This window comes from Scophthalmus maximus, chromosome 6 (genome assembly GCF_022379125.1).
Source record: "Scophthalmus maximus strain ysfricsl-2021 chromosome 6, ASM2237912v1, whole genome shotgun sequence".
Taxonomy (NCBI): domain Eukaryota; kingdom Metazoa; phylum Chordata; class Actinopteri; order Pleuronectiformes; family Scophthalmidae; genus Scophthalmus; species Scophthalmus maximus.
The window spans coordinates 17,924,583-17,938,377 of record NC_061520.1 but is presented as its reverse complement, the minus strand read 5'-3'; the positions used below and the strand labels follow the sequence as shown (position 1 = coordinate 17,938,377).

General features: G+C 40.6%; 1 protein-coding gene across 7 annotated transcripts in view; it reads left to right on the top strand.

Annotated features, from left to right (window-relative positions):
* Positions 1–13,795, top strand: part of cita (citron rho-interacting serine/threonine kinase a) — a 35,859-nt gene that overhangs the window by 10,026 nt on the left and 12,038 nt on the right. For 4 of the 7 annotated variants that reach the window (XM_035631119.2, XM_035631123.2, XM_035631121.2 and 1 more), the window contains exons 11-30: positions 2,802–2,907; positions 3,372–3,515; positions 3,848–3,967; positions 5,247–5,417; positions 5,522–5,575; positions 5,684–5,737; positions 5,959–6,099; positions 6,232–6,360; positions 6,901–6,996; positions 7,468–7,584; positions 8,300–8,409; positions 8,712–8,886; positions 10,669–10,866; positions 11,040–11,093; positions 11,831–12,028; positions 12,314–12,507; positions 12,630–12,765; positions 12,956–13,060; positions 13,297–13,437; positions 13,668–13,775. In XM_035631119.2, the coding sequence (XP_035487012.1) occupies positions 2,802–2,907; positions 3,372–3,515; positions 3,848–3,967; positions 5,247–5,417; positions 5,522–5,575; positions 5,684–5,737; positions 5,959–6,099; positions 6,232–6,360; positions 6,901–6,996; positions 7,468–7,584; positions 8,300–8,409; positions 8,712–8,886; positions 10,669–10,866; positions 11,040–11,093; positions 11,831–12,028; positions 12,314–12,507; positions 12,630–12,765; positions 12,956–13,060; positions 13,297–13,437; positions 13,668–13,775 (2,551 nt within the window). The remainder of the gene's footprint in view (positions 1–2,801; positions 2,908–3,371; positions 3,516–3,847; positions 3,968–5,246; positions 5,418–5,521; positions 5,576–5,683; positions 5,738–5,958; positions 6,100–6,231; positions 6,361–6,900; positions 6,997–7,467; positions 7,585–8,299; positions 8,410–8,711; positions 8,887–10,668; positions 10,867–11,039; positions 11,094–11,830; positions 12,029–12,313; positions 12,508–12,629; positions 12,766–12,955; positions 13,061–13,296; positions 13,438–13,667; positions 13,776–13,795) is intronic. The other 3 variants (XM_035631120.2, XM_035631124.2, XM_035631125.2) reach the window with 1 other exon arrangement.

Here is a 13,795-nt window from a genome sequence, read left to right as displayed (position 1 = left end):
TCTCATCCCTTCCTCTTATTTTCTCCCTCTTCTAATGTCTCTGTCCCTTGCTGTTACACCATCAGACAACACCGTCATCTGCTCATGGTTTTTATCAGAAGCGAGTCATTCCCATTGCTGCATTTCATTAAGAGGAATGTGTCAGATTTGTGTTTAAGTGCATGCATGTGTGCCCATTCTTCATTACAATGCCAAAAAAGTAGAGAGAAATGAGCGCAGAGCCAGGCATAATGAATTGCTAATCATGTGTTTTGGGGTTTCCTGCTATTCTCCCCCCCCTTCCTCTGTGAACTTGTCTGTCTGACTCCTCATTAGGAAAACTCAACAACAAAATCCCCTTAACAGCTTGCCTCAAATTTATAAGAAGCCGACTGTGGTTTACTGTCAGGAAATCATCTTTCTATGGTGGCTCATACACTTCCAGGAAAAAAAAAAAAATTATATATATATATATATATATATATATATATATATATATATATATATATATATATATATATATATATATATATATATGTATTACAAATAGTATGTCTTTGGTGTTTAACTACTAGTAATTGTGCATAAAACAATAGTGTCAGCTGGCCAGTCTTTCTGATCATTTAACAATTTTGTCAAGAGTGGAATATTTTTGATAACTACTGAGCAGATTGCCATGAATAGATGCTGCCAGATTGTTATTGTATAGGTATTTATAGTCCCCAGAGGATGATCCCTGATGATTTCAATAACCAGCTGCTAAGATTCCCCTTGATGTGGTTTCTCTCCAATAAATGGCCAAATTTTTAAGAAATGTGCTCTTGATCTTGTGGCCTTTGGAGGATTTCCAATCAACCGTCCACCCACCTGACATATGTTTGTTTTCACAATGTAAAGACGTTTTAAGGAATTAATAAATATAGTCTGGCCACCAAGAAACATAATTGGTGAGGAATCCTAAATGCAGATTCATCATCATTTTAATTAACTCCATTTGGTCCAACTTCACATTTTTGCGTGTATTCATGGATGAAAATTATTTCCTGACAGATTCCTTCAGTGTTTTTGTGTTGTATTATTTTTTTATATGCACAAAGTTGAAAATACAAACTATAGTGATGGGTTTTTTTCAGCATCTCCAAATATGACTGAAGGTTTTCTGGACGTAGGGGATACATAATCCCACACACAGGATTATGTGTGTTTGTTTGCGTTTCCTTCAGTGTGCATGCTTGTGATATTGCACATAGTCTATTCCTTTTGTGTACCTGATTAGTGCTGCTAAGCCTTTAACTTGCACACCTTTCCCCAGTCCCTGTCTCTCTTTGATTCTCTTCTATAATGCAGTCTGCACTGGCTGCTCATTTATTTTCCCTCCACATTACATGAGAGACATGACAACTGCCTTTCTTCAGCTAGGAAAACAGTGGTCTGGCATTTTCTCTCTTTTAAAAATATTTATTTTCTTTTCGGCCTTCATGATGTTTAGAACAGTAAAAGGATTACTCATGCTCTCTCCAAAACATTGTTGATGTTCCCTGCAAATTCTAGTTGAAAACATACATGATAAGAAGTGGCTGTAGATTAAATTGACCCTTCACACTCTAAAATTCACCATGTATTTCAAATCTTGTAATGGAGAAATTACGGGGTATTATCAGTTTCCCCCCTAACACGTCATCTAGGCACTGGAGAACTTAACGGATTATGATGTCTAACATTTTTTAATTGGCATCAGTTTTAGCTGGAACAACTCTTGTCTAGATTTTTTTACATAGACAGGTTGTGTTGTTGCTGGATTTGTTAATGATGTGACGCAAATTTGTCTCAGGTATATTACTGTGCATCTGTGTGTGCGCGTGCGTGTGTGTTTTTCAGGGGGTGTTTCCGCAGAGGCAAAGGGAGCAGTGCTTTCTGCTTGTGATTATTTTTAACACTGTGACTCAGTCTGAGTCAACTTTATAAAGGATCCCTCTGTGATATTTGTGAACTCATTCATACAGCCCCATTCAGATATTCAGAGGATGTCTATTCAGAGTTGCCCTTTTCTCTGGACAAGAGAAGGAAAATTGACTTTGTGCTCTAAATTATTCCCAAAGAATAGGACTTGAAATAAACAAGAAACATTGGTGCATTGGACTCACTCCCCTCCAGCCAAATTATAGCCTAAATTCTCCTGTAGCATTATTTTGTCAGGCAAACAACAAATATTTCCAGGTCTACATGGTTGTTTTTGTCCTGAATAAACCACAATGTATAGAATATAGTCGGATCTTTATCACATGCGTCATTGTTATGACTAGATATATTAGAGTACAGTTCTTAAAGTAGAGTTGAGGCATATTGTGATGCTGTGTCTGTTGCTCATTTATAATGTGTGGGTGTTGTCTGCGCTTCAGCCATCTTGATTACAGCTATAATACTGTCAAGGCTTGCTGTTAAAGGATGTGGGTTCATGTTACGATATGACACTGTCTGTCATTCTTATTATCGTTGGCTGATATGATTTGATAGTTTGGAATTTCTGTGCTTTCTCACACAACAGAAATGCATTGAAAGAAAGCAGCTCTCATGTTTCCTTACATGATGCTGTTCATATTAGGTTTCAATGTGGCACTTGACCATGATGGATTGTCTTAGTATTGTAAACATTTCTGCAAAATATATATCAAGCTGGTTATTGCAGTGCACATTTTGAGAACACATGCACCTTTTGCTGCATTTAAGGACAATGCAGTTGAGGGATTTTGTAGTTGCGAAGGGCTTGAATTGGACTAAAGATAATATACGTATATATATTATATGTATGTTATTGTCCTCAGGTCAGTGTCTGCAGGCCTCAACTCTCCTGCTAAGGCCAACTCTATCGAAAAGAAGCTACACCTTAAAAGCAAAGAACTACAAGAAACTCAAGACAAATGTCACAAGGTGAGGGTGGATTTTTATTTCACTGCTTATATTATTGATTCATGTTTTGTTCCTCTTCTTTATGACAAACAATTCATTCTTATATTCAAATTCATGAGCTGGTCTATACACCACGACCACCCCTGAATGAATGGAAAATTGCTGTTTTTGTATTTTTAGCAAATTTGATTCCATCATAGTTTTTATATTGTTTGTGTTATATTATTGTTATTTCTATAAGCCAACGTGATCTTGTTGCGTGTGCAACATTACAACTTTTTTTTTAAAATACATGATAGGTTGTTCGATTTTATCATCTCTCATCAGAAGCTATGGCTGATGGATCCTGCTCACCCATTTAAATCACTGTCGCATTTGAGACATGAAATGCAACACAAACGATCGCCATTTCAATTGTAGTTTGTTAACCAACAGAAAAGTTGCATTGGGATTGGTAATTGTCTTGTTTTTTCTTGGGGATTCAGATGGAGCAGGAGATCTCCAGGTTCCAGCGTAAAATGACTGACCTGGAGTCAGTCCTCCACCAGAAGGATGTGGAGCTGAAGGCGTCTGAGACTCAGAGGGGCATCCTGGAGCAAGACCTCGCCACCTACATTACTGAGTGTAGTGTGAGTCAAAATAACCGTGTGTGTGTGTGTGTGTGTGTGTGTGTGTGTGTGTGTGTGTGTGTGTGTGTGTGTGTGTGTGTGTGTGTGTGTGTGTGTGTGTGTGTGTGTGTGTGTGTGTGTGTGTGTGTGTGTGTGTGTGTGTGTGTGTGTGTGTGTGTGTGTGTGTGTGTGTGTGTGTGTGTGTGTGTGTGTTGCTGTCCTCAACCACAAAATCAGATTTTAACCAACATCGGCCTTGAGTTTGTTTGTATGTACAGTATGTATGTATGTATATATATATATATGTATTTGTACACTAATGAAGCAATGTGTGTGTATGTGTTTGTTTGCAGAGTCTGAAGCGAAGCTTGGAGGAAGCACGTGTGGAGGTCTCCCGAGAGGATGACAAGGCCTTGCAGTTGCTGCATGACATCCGTGAACAGAGCAACAAGCTGCAGGAAATTAAAGAGCAAGTATGGAAATCTTCTCATTCACACGATCCTCTGTCTGCCTTTTTATCACAACAACAATGTGGTGCATTTGGATATTTTTATAAACAATTCTTCTACTTTCCACATTGTTTATACTGTCTTTATCATCGTAAATAACATGTTTACTGTCATAACTATGAACAGAATAACTGAAGCAGCCGTGAGATAATCCTCTTGCTCAGCGTGTCCCTGTTACACAGGCAGGGTTTTCCCTCTGACAAGGGAGTCCCCCTTGTCCTCGGTACTCATAAAGGTCATCCCCGCAGATGGTATCCCTGCAAGCTACAAAAGTAAAGGAGACTCTGATCATTACTCAAGAGATCTGCCTGCCCTCCTCCATGGGGAATAACAAACAGCATAGATTCATCATTCAAATCCCAATTTAAAGTTGAAATTGGAAATGTATTTATACACAAAAGCCCCAATTGTTATAAAGTAAACCTGGGCTGTAGCAGACATGCCATCCCTCTTGATCGGGACCTGGTTGAGTCGTCCTTTTGTAACTAATCACATTTTTCTTTCCACTTGTTCACTGTCAATATGCTGGAATTGATTAATCAAGGTTTTACTGTTACACCAACGTCAGTGTAACATCTTGTCTCTGCAAAGATTTTTACAGACTTAAGCAGTTGTTTTCTTTTCACTATGTAGTGCAAAGTTGCCAACCGCAGCTTTGAAGTAGTAAACCTTGACTTGCCATCTCAGATTTTGAGGCTTTTTTAGTGATAAATGGTCATTGCAGCAGTGCACTGCAGTTTCTATAGATCACTGCACAATGAAACGGTGTCAGCAGATCTGTGAAGTACATCTTTATCTGTATAGAACTGGCAGAATCTGCTGCCTGCACGAACAGCTCGGTTCCTATGTTCAAGTGATTCCAAACTTTTGCTGCTGTTGCTGTTGTACTGAAACATATAAAAGCGCTAGTTGATTTTTTCCGCCCAGGAAAGATCTACTTTAATTTAAGAAAAACACAGTTACAACACCAACTTATTGAAAATTAGTTTATTTTAAAATTCTAGTGTGAACACTGAGTGTGAACAGATTCTTCCCTGAAATGCTCGGACAAGTTTCAATGTAGAAATTGTCACAATGCATTCAGCAGTTTGGTTCGGTACACAATGCTTAGACAATTCAATGAGGCATGTGAGAATAATTCATTATTAACATGCAAAAACTTAACTGGATGAATACTGCCAGTTTACTGCCAGAATACTGCCCCCCCGTATTGACGACCACTGTGTGCTTTCTACGGCCTCAGGAGTATCATGCCCAGCTGGAAGAGATGCAGGTGACCATCAGGCAGCTGGAGGAGGACCTGTCAGCTGCCCGCCGCCGCAGTGACCTCTATGAATCTGAACTTAGAGACTCCAGACAAACAAGTGAGGAGCTGAAAAGGAAAGCTGTGGAATACCAGCAGAGAATCCAGAAGGTATGTTTGCACCAGAGATGCTTAAAGGTCATGTAATGCAAAGGGAAGCCTAGTCTAAGGGTGAGAATTCTCTTCTTTCTACCATACATATGCTTATTTTTCAGGCCAAAGAGCAGGGAAAGGCTGACGTGGAGGAGCTTCTCTCTAAACTTGAGAAGGTATCAGTTCTTCTGGTCTTACTCTGCCAGATAGATCTTTTATGGCTTAAGCTGTACTGACACTATAATTGTGTGTCTAAAATAATTTGTTTTCTTTTCTCTGTTAAGACTAATTCTGAGCAACAGGTGAAAATCCAAGAACTCCAGGACAAACTGTCCAAGGTAAATTCATTTGATGTTTTTTATTCACATTAACATTACTCATACTTTTAGAGTTAAAGGACCCCATCTGCAGATCAACAGTGATTGGCCTACTCTGAGTCTCTGTTTACACTCTAGAGAGGCTGTTTTTGTAATATCTCAGGGGAAAGGAATTGCCCAAGTATAACAAGAGGTTTGTCTGGGGATGCACTAACTGCCTTTGAACTCTCGACCTCCCCCAGGCAGTGAAAGCAAGCACAGAAGCAACTGAGCTGCTGCAGAATGTCCGGCAGGCCAAAGAGCGTCTGGAACGTGACCTGGAGCGTCTGCGAGGCAAAAGCGACTCTAGTGACACTTTGAAACGTCGCCTGAGAGAGACAGAGGTACCACACTAAACACTCTAAATGGTGCCAATGTTTGCTATACATATATTTTTGTAATTTGGGCATCCCAACACAATTTACTAAGGAATGTTCTGTGTGGTTAGTTTTATGTTATTTTTCTTGTTGTGTAAGCAGGAGGGCAGGAAGACCCTGGAGAATCAGGTAAAAAGGTTGGAGATGGTTGAGCGACGGGAGAATAAGCTGAAAGATGACATTCAGACCAAATCCCAGCAGATCCAGCAGATGGCTGAAAAGATCCTGGTGAGAGAGCTGCAGATAAGACTCACTAATACTCTGCCCCACTCCAACCCTAATTTCACCCCCCTCTGCCCACCTCTCTCATTCATTCAGCCCTCTTCCAGTCTTCCCCCTCAGTTATCTTAGAGGTACACACTCCACACACTCCTCTTTACAGAGCTCCCTGCTGGATGAGCTCACAAAAATGGCTACAAGTTAACTAGTGTCAGTACATATATAGATTTTAACAGTCTTGTGATTTTACTAGTGTCAGCATGAGCAGGCAACGCTTCAACCGACTTGTGGATTTTCATCTTTTCACTGCAAGTTTTTTAATTTCTTTCCGTCTTTATGTATTTGGTTCTAGAGTAGACTTAGAACACTCTTTGAGTTTTTACTCTGTTTCTCCGTTGATTGTGCGATTATGTCTTCAGTAACATTTACTTTACCCAAACATCAGGGTGGTCTTTTTTTCTTTCTTACTTTTTCATAAACAAGCAATTTGGAGTGCATTTATTATTCTCAATCTATCCAACGTTAACGTTGCAATTTAACTTCCTTCAGGAACTGGAGGACAACCTGCGGGATGCCCAGTCGACAGCCCAGAGGATGGAAACCCAACTGGTTCAAAAAGAGCGGCTTTATGAGGACAAGATCAAGGTGGGGATGTATGATATTGTCCAGATATACAAACAGTCCTTTAATATATGCTACATTCATGAGGTTTAGGTTCAACTATCAGTATGAAGAGAGTCCAACCCATTTATATCAAACAACAGAAACACCCCTCTTTACAATGCATTACATTTTATAAGCGTTATAGACTGAGTGATATGTGTCATATATTTCATTATTGTCATTCATGTCAGCGCCGCCAATTCAAATCATGGTTGTGTTAGATATAAATTAGAACTGCCGAATGTTTTACTGTGAGGTTTGACACCACTGTAATTACTGCTTCTACTCCAGGTTGTACATTTACAAACATGCCAAGATGCCTTTTTTGTGTTTTTTTAATTATTTTTTTATTAGTCGGTGTCTTGTGATGAAGCAGATTATAGACTTCAACCAAAATGTGAATATGTCAAAACAACTGTCTAGTCTTCTATTCACTGGTTCTGTCTGATCAAGGTCCTTGAGGCCCAGATGAAGGAAGACCTGGCTGACAAGGAGAGTCTGGAGGCCAGAAGAGCCCAACAAGAGGAGGAGTCGAGGGAGAACTGCAAACTTATCAGTGAACAGAAAGCAGTAAGGAAGCAGCAGGCTTTTAAAAATGTGTATCCACCCAGCCTAGTGCGAGTATGCTTTCTTTTCTCTGTTAAGACTAATTCTGAGCAACAGGGATGTATAATATTACATTTTGTTAAATATATTATTTATTTTGATTTGTTTTTGCAACACTAGAAAAAATAGTTTATGTTTTTTATCTGCAATTACTTTATACTAAGCAAGTCCACTGTACTATTTAAGTCTCACTGGGTGAAAGTGGTTTGTAAATAAACATGATACCTTTTCATTCACCTCTGAAGTTGTTCTCAGAATTTGACACCGAGAATCTATCAATGTTTTTTAACAGTTTCTTTACTCATTTTACTCATTTTCTATAGTGGTTCAACTGGCAAGTACAGTTGGATTAAATTGCAGTATACTTCGTGTTGCACTATAAAGCCTGGGCCCAAGCCCTAATCTGGTTAATGTGGTAGAATTGGAGCAGTTAAGAAGCTTTTAGAGGTAGTCATCTGACATTGACAGAAGACGATTCAGGCAACACCTTTATGGAATCTAATAGGATTTTACAGGAGGACAAATTTCTGTTTCCTATTAAATCGTGATGTTAAAATATGAGTCCCAACATTCTTAGTAGGATTTGGCTGTCAATCAAATTGTAATATAGGAGTACTGTATTTGAGCCTGCTGGTTGGGATGTGTTTCACACTAATATGGTTTCTCTCTCTTCCTGCAGACCATTAATGCTATGGATTCCAAGATGAAGAACCTGGAGCAACGCATCTCTGAGCTGTCAGAGGCTAATAAGCTGGCCGCCAACAGCAGCATCTACACCCAGAAGAACATGTGAGTGAACCAGACCATCTGCCCACACTGCACTTTCATGAGTGCCCTCACCCACACTGACTCTGTCTTCGAGTCTGCAATTGCTTCATTAGTGTACGTGTTTGTGTACCGGGCCTGATCTGTCTTGGCTGTTTATCATCTCTCATGTTTAATACCGAAATCTTTAGTAAATCATAATTTTAGATTTTGAGGGAACCTTTTGGCTCACACTGCAAATTTGTTTGCATCTTGTTTGGCTTAAATTTTACTTTAGAGAACTATTTAAAACGTGTGTGGGTTTTTTTTCTTCTCTTTTTTGTCAGGAAAGCCCAGGAGGAGATGATCTCAGAGCTACGGCAGCAGAAGTTTTATTTGGAGTCTCAGGCAGGCAAGCTGGAGGCCCAAAATGCCAAACTGGAGGAGCACCTGGAGAAAATGAGTCAGCAGGAGCAGACCAAGAGGACCCGGCTACTGGAGCTGGAGAGCAGACTGCGGGAGGTGAGGCGACAGGAAACCCGAGTTAAAAAGCCTCAGTTTAAGCAGTAAGCAGTGGAGCCTCATTACAATCCACAAAGGGGATAAAAGCAGCTGATCAGCTACCAAGCTCAGATCCCTTTCAGATAAAGAGCTAATTAGATACAGCAGGGCTATGAGGGCACCTCTACAAAATTACAATTGAGCCTGTACACAAGCTGCAGCTACTGGCTTAGTGGTGTATATAGGATTCAATTAATATCTCTGGGAGGATGTATCTGCGTTGGTTGACAACAGGTGAGAGAGCATGTTTAACCAAATGAAAAGGACATGTTGCATGGCCAGTGGATAGTTTACCTTTAAAGTGGAGGACTGGGGTTAAAGTATCCCCAAGTAAGCGGCCATCTGTCTAAGAGCTATGCTTGTGAAAAAACTTTTCAATTAAGTCTAACATTGATTTTATTGAAAGTAAATTTGAAGATAAAAAAGTTAATCCATCCATTTTCGGCCACATGTCCAGGGTTGGGTCACTGCCAGTTGGAAAAGCAAAGAAGTTCAGACATCCTTCTTCTCAGCAGAGTTTTCCAACTCCTCCTGGGGGATTCTGAGACATTCCCAAGCCTGATAAAATGTATCATTGCTCCACCGTGTTCTGGGTCTTCCCTGGGGCTGTCTACTAGTTGGGAGAACCTGGAAGACCTCCAATAGAAGGCGCCCAGGAGGCATGAACCACCCAAACTGAATGCTTTTTAACACAAGCAACAGCAACTCTACTTTACTGCAGCTCCACCAATCTCATCAGCTTGTATCCACAATCTCATTCTTGCCATCACTACCCAAAGTTCACAACCATAGGCAAGGGTCGGGAGGGAGGGAGATGGTAAAACGAGTGCTTTGCCTTCTGGCTCAGCTTCACCACAATGATCCGATACTCAACCTGCCTCACTGCTGACACTGTCCCAATCCCCCAAGTTCTTGTTTTATTTGTCTTATGTGACTTAAGTCAGACAGTCGCATATAAATATGTGATAATGCATTTAAAGTCAGAGTTTTTAAATGTACAAAAGAGAAATGCACAACAAGCCCATTAGCTACATACCTATTCTATTAAAAGAAGTTTTCTCTCCTGTTTGAGAGCTCCCACCCCCTGGTGTGATGTCTCACCACCTTACTGATGGACAATCTGCTGATTGGATGTCAACGCTCTACCTCCACACACTCTTCCCCACTGTGATGTGATATACAGACTGGCAATAATTGCTAGCTTCTCTCCACCCTCACTTACAAACACACTCCATTGCACACAAGCATCTTTGTAACGGTGAAAAACCTATGGAGAAGCTAAATGCATCCTTGTGTGTTTCAAATATTTTTTGTTTGTTTGAGAACACTTCCAGGTTCCCTTATCTTATTTTTATGTCTTTTCAAATACAACAGTTTAAATCCAATTACAAGAGGCCTTTTGTTCCACTATTCTTTTTTAAATTTCTCCGTGCTTTCACAGTTTTGCTCTTAGTTGAGTTTCAATGTGATGCTGATTCGCCTAACTGCAGGTTCCAAATTCATATCAGCCATTTTATAAAATGGCAGCTGCAGCTGTAATGTGGGTTTCCGGCCAACCCTTGTTGAATGTAACCAGCTTTTAGATTGCCTCCAATTTCTGAATTGCCCTGATGCACTGTAACGACTACCATCTGGTCTTCTGAGTGGGTTAACCGAACTCTGAACATCCAGGACACATACAAATCTGTTCATGTCTGATTTACATACACATACCGCACTCATACGAGTTCTGTCCTCTTGTAGATGGGCCTCGAGCATGAAGAAGAGAAAATGGAGATCAAGAGACAGGTGTCGGAGTTGACCCTGTCTCTGCAGGAGCGTGAGTCTCAGATTAGCAGCCTGCAGGCTGCGCGTCTTGCACTGGAGAGCCAGCTGCAGCAGGCAAAGACCGAGCTAGAAGAGACCACCGCTGAGGCTGAGGAGGAGATCACCGCCCTCAGGGTATGATACACAAGTGCAGGCACACAGACGTTTGCAATTAGAGTAACTCATAGAAATACAGGGGCACCTGTAGATGTAGACAATTGGAATACTGCATCCAGTTCAAATTATGTTTTCAGTCTATATTAGATAATGCTGTCATCTTATAATTAATTTGCTCTTGTTTCTCACAGAATCACAGGGACGAAATTCAGCGCAAGTTTGATGCCTTGAGAGACAGCTGCTCAGTAAGTGCTGCCACTCTCTGTAGCAGAAAAATAAATTATTGAAAGTTTTCATGTGACCTTTGAAAAATTGGATATTCGTGACTACAAAAGTTCATTTTCATATAGAAATGTAGTCTCTCGACTGAAGTCTTTGGCAAGAAAACACAGCTGGCTTTCATGGAGAGTTTCCCTCTTTTCTTCGTTCATTTGGTATTAATTTGTCACAACAGTTCAAAATGTTTTGAATTATTTATTTTACTGCTGCTGCTGATTTCCTTGCCAAATCCCTCCAGTGAAACCAGTCATGTCCAATGTCGTTTGAAACATTCTTTGTATGAAAAGCTTAATAACAACACAGGCTTTCTCTAGATATGCTGTGAGTGCATACAGATACTTTACAAAGATGAATTATTCTTATTAGAGTTTGATTTACAATGGTAAGCCCATACTCTTTTTGGTAAAAATTTACTTTATGTAAATGGGTGACATGAATAACAGATGTACAACATCAGTGCCAGTGCAGCACGTTCAACTAATCTCCTTCAGCTTTTAAATAAAAGCAGAATTATTTTTTGACATTAACTTCACAAAATAGAAAGGACTTCACCATTTCTGCTTGGATTCATGAGAGTAATTGTAAAGTCATATATTATGACTTGACTACATGACTGATTTGATTTCTTTACCCTGGCTCTTTGAACGGAAACAGATTCACTTTGATGAGCGAGGCTCACATTTTTCTGTTTGTGCTGCCTCAGGTGATCACTGACCTGGAGGAGCAGCTTACCCAGTTGAGTCAGGAGAACGCTGAGTTGAACCGCCAGAACTTCTACCTTTCCAAACAACTGGATGAGGCGTCCGATGAGAGGGAGGACCAGCTGCAGCTCAGCCAGGAGGTGGACAGGCTGAGGAGGGAGGTGGCAGACCGCGAGATGCACCTCAACAACCAGAAACAGGTAACACACATACACTGACAAGCTTGAAACCATTTGAACATAAATAACTAAATACCTACAGAATATCATAATGGTAGATGTAAAATTACTTTTTTCATATTTATTTTTTTATGCTGTGTTGCTCATTTCCAGATCACCCCCAAAAATGCATTTACATCATCTAACATTTTAGTGTTGTAGCAATGAGACTGTGTGTGTAACTGAAAATGAAATTCACATACACATGGTGTCACGAAAAAATGGAAAGTTGTTCTTTTCACGCTGGTGGCGCGTTGATCTTTCCAGAATATTGAGACCCTGAAGACAACATGCAGCATGTTGGAGGAGCAGGTGGTGGAGCTGGAGTCCTTAAACGACGAGCTGCTGGAGAAAGAGCGGCAGTGGGAGGCTTGGAGATCGGCCCTGGAGGATGAAAAAAGCCAAGCCGAGAGACGCACAAGGGACTTGCAGAGACTGCTGGACAATGAGAAGCAGAATAGGTGAGATTCAAGCATAAACACTTTTGAATTTGAAGTGTTATTTTTCCATGAAATGTATTCACAGCTCACTGTCATTCATGGTATTCATTAACATGTATATCTTGTCATTATGCCATTCACAGGCTGCGTGCAGACCAGCGCAGCACTGAGTCTCGCCAGGCAGTGGAACTGGCCGTCAAAGAGCACAAAGCTGAGATACTGGCCTTGCAGCAGGCTTTGAAGGAGCAGAGGCTAAAGGCTGAAAGTCTGTCTGATACTGTGAGTCACGTGTGTGCTCCTTAATTCTTAATTATGATCTAACATGAACCTTATATTCAGTCCACGGCGTAAAATGTCTCGCCTTTGCCGCAGTCAACAAATATTAATTTTACTTCTGAAACATAGAATCAGGGCTGTGTTTGTGGATGTGTTGTGTTATGTTTTAATGCGCACTCGCATGTTGTCACAGCTCAATGATCTGGAGAAGAAGCACGCCATGCTGGAGATGAACGCCCGCAGCTTACAGCAGAAACTGGAGACCGAGAGAGAACTGAAACAGAGGCTCATGGAAGAGGTACAAATCAAATACAACCATTCATGCTCCCTATTACTCCCGAAAATGTAAAACCAGAGAGAGTATTTTACCTTGCTGTTAAAGATATTTTACTTAAAATACTTTATTTTGCAAAATGGCACTGTTTTGGGAAATCTGTTCGGTCTGTTTTAGGACGCATCTCCTCTTATTTAAGGTCATCATATTTGTGACCAACTCCAAAAGTCTGTATTTAAGTTTCTGTGGTGTCCAAACAGCAAGGGAAGCTGCAGCAGCAGATGGACCTACAGAAGAGCCACATTTTCCGCCTGACCCAAGGCCTCCAGGATGCCCTGGACCAGACCGACATGCTCAAGACTGAGAGGACTGATCTGGAGTATCAGCTGGAGAATATACAGGTGCCCAATGCAACACATTGCAAAATTTAACACAATACTGTGGTCTCTAGGAAAAAGGGGGTCCTAGTTAGATATTGTAGTTATGCAATTGATATGGGCAAGTAACAAGGTATCCCAGTGAGACCAAGAGGACAAAGTAATTATCTAATTCATGTGTTCCCAGGGGAAATTCTTTTAAAGTTGTCTCCAGAGGTATTTCTTTCTCTGAGCTTCTGTTTTCCTTCCTGCAGGCTGTGTACTCCCATGAGAAGGTGAAGATGGAGGGGACCATCTCCCAGCAGACCAAGCTCATTGATTTCCTCCAGGCGAAAATGGACCAGCCCACCAAGAAAAAGAAGGTTTGGGGGGAAAAAAAATT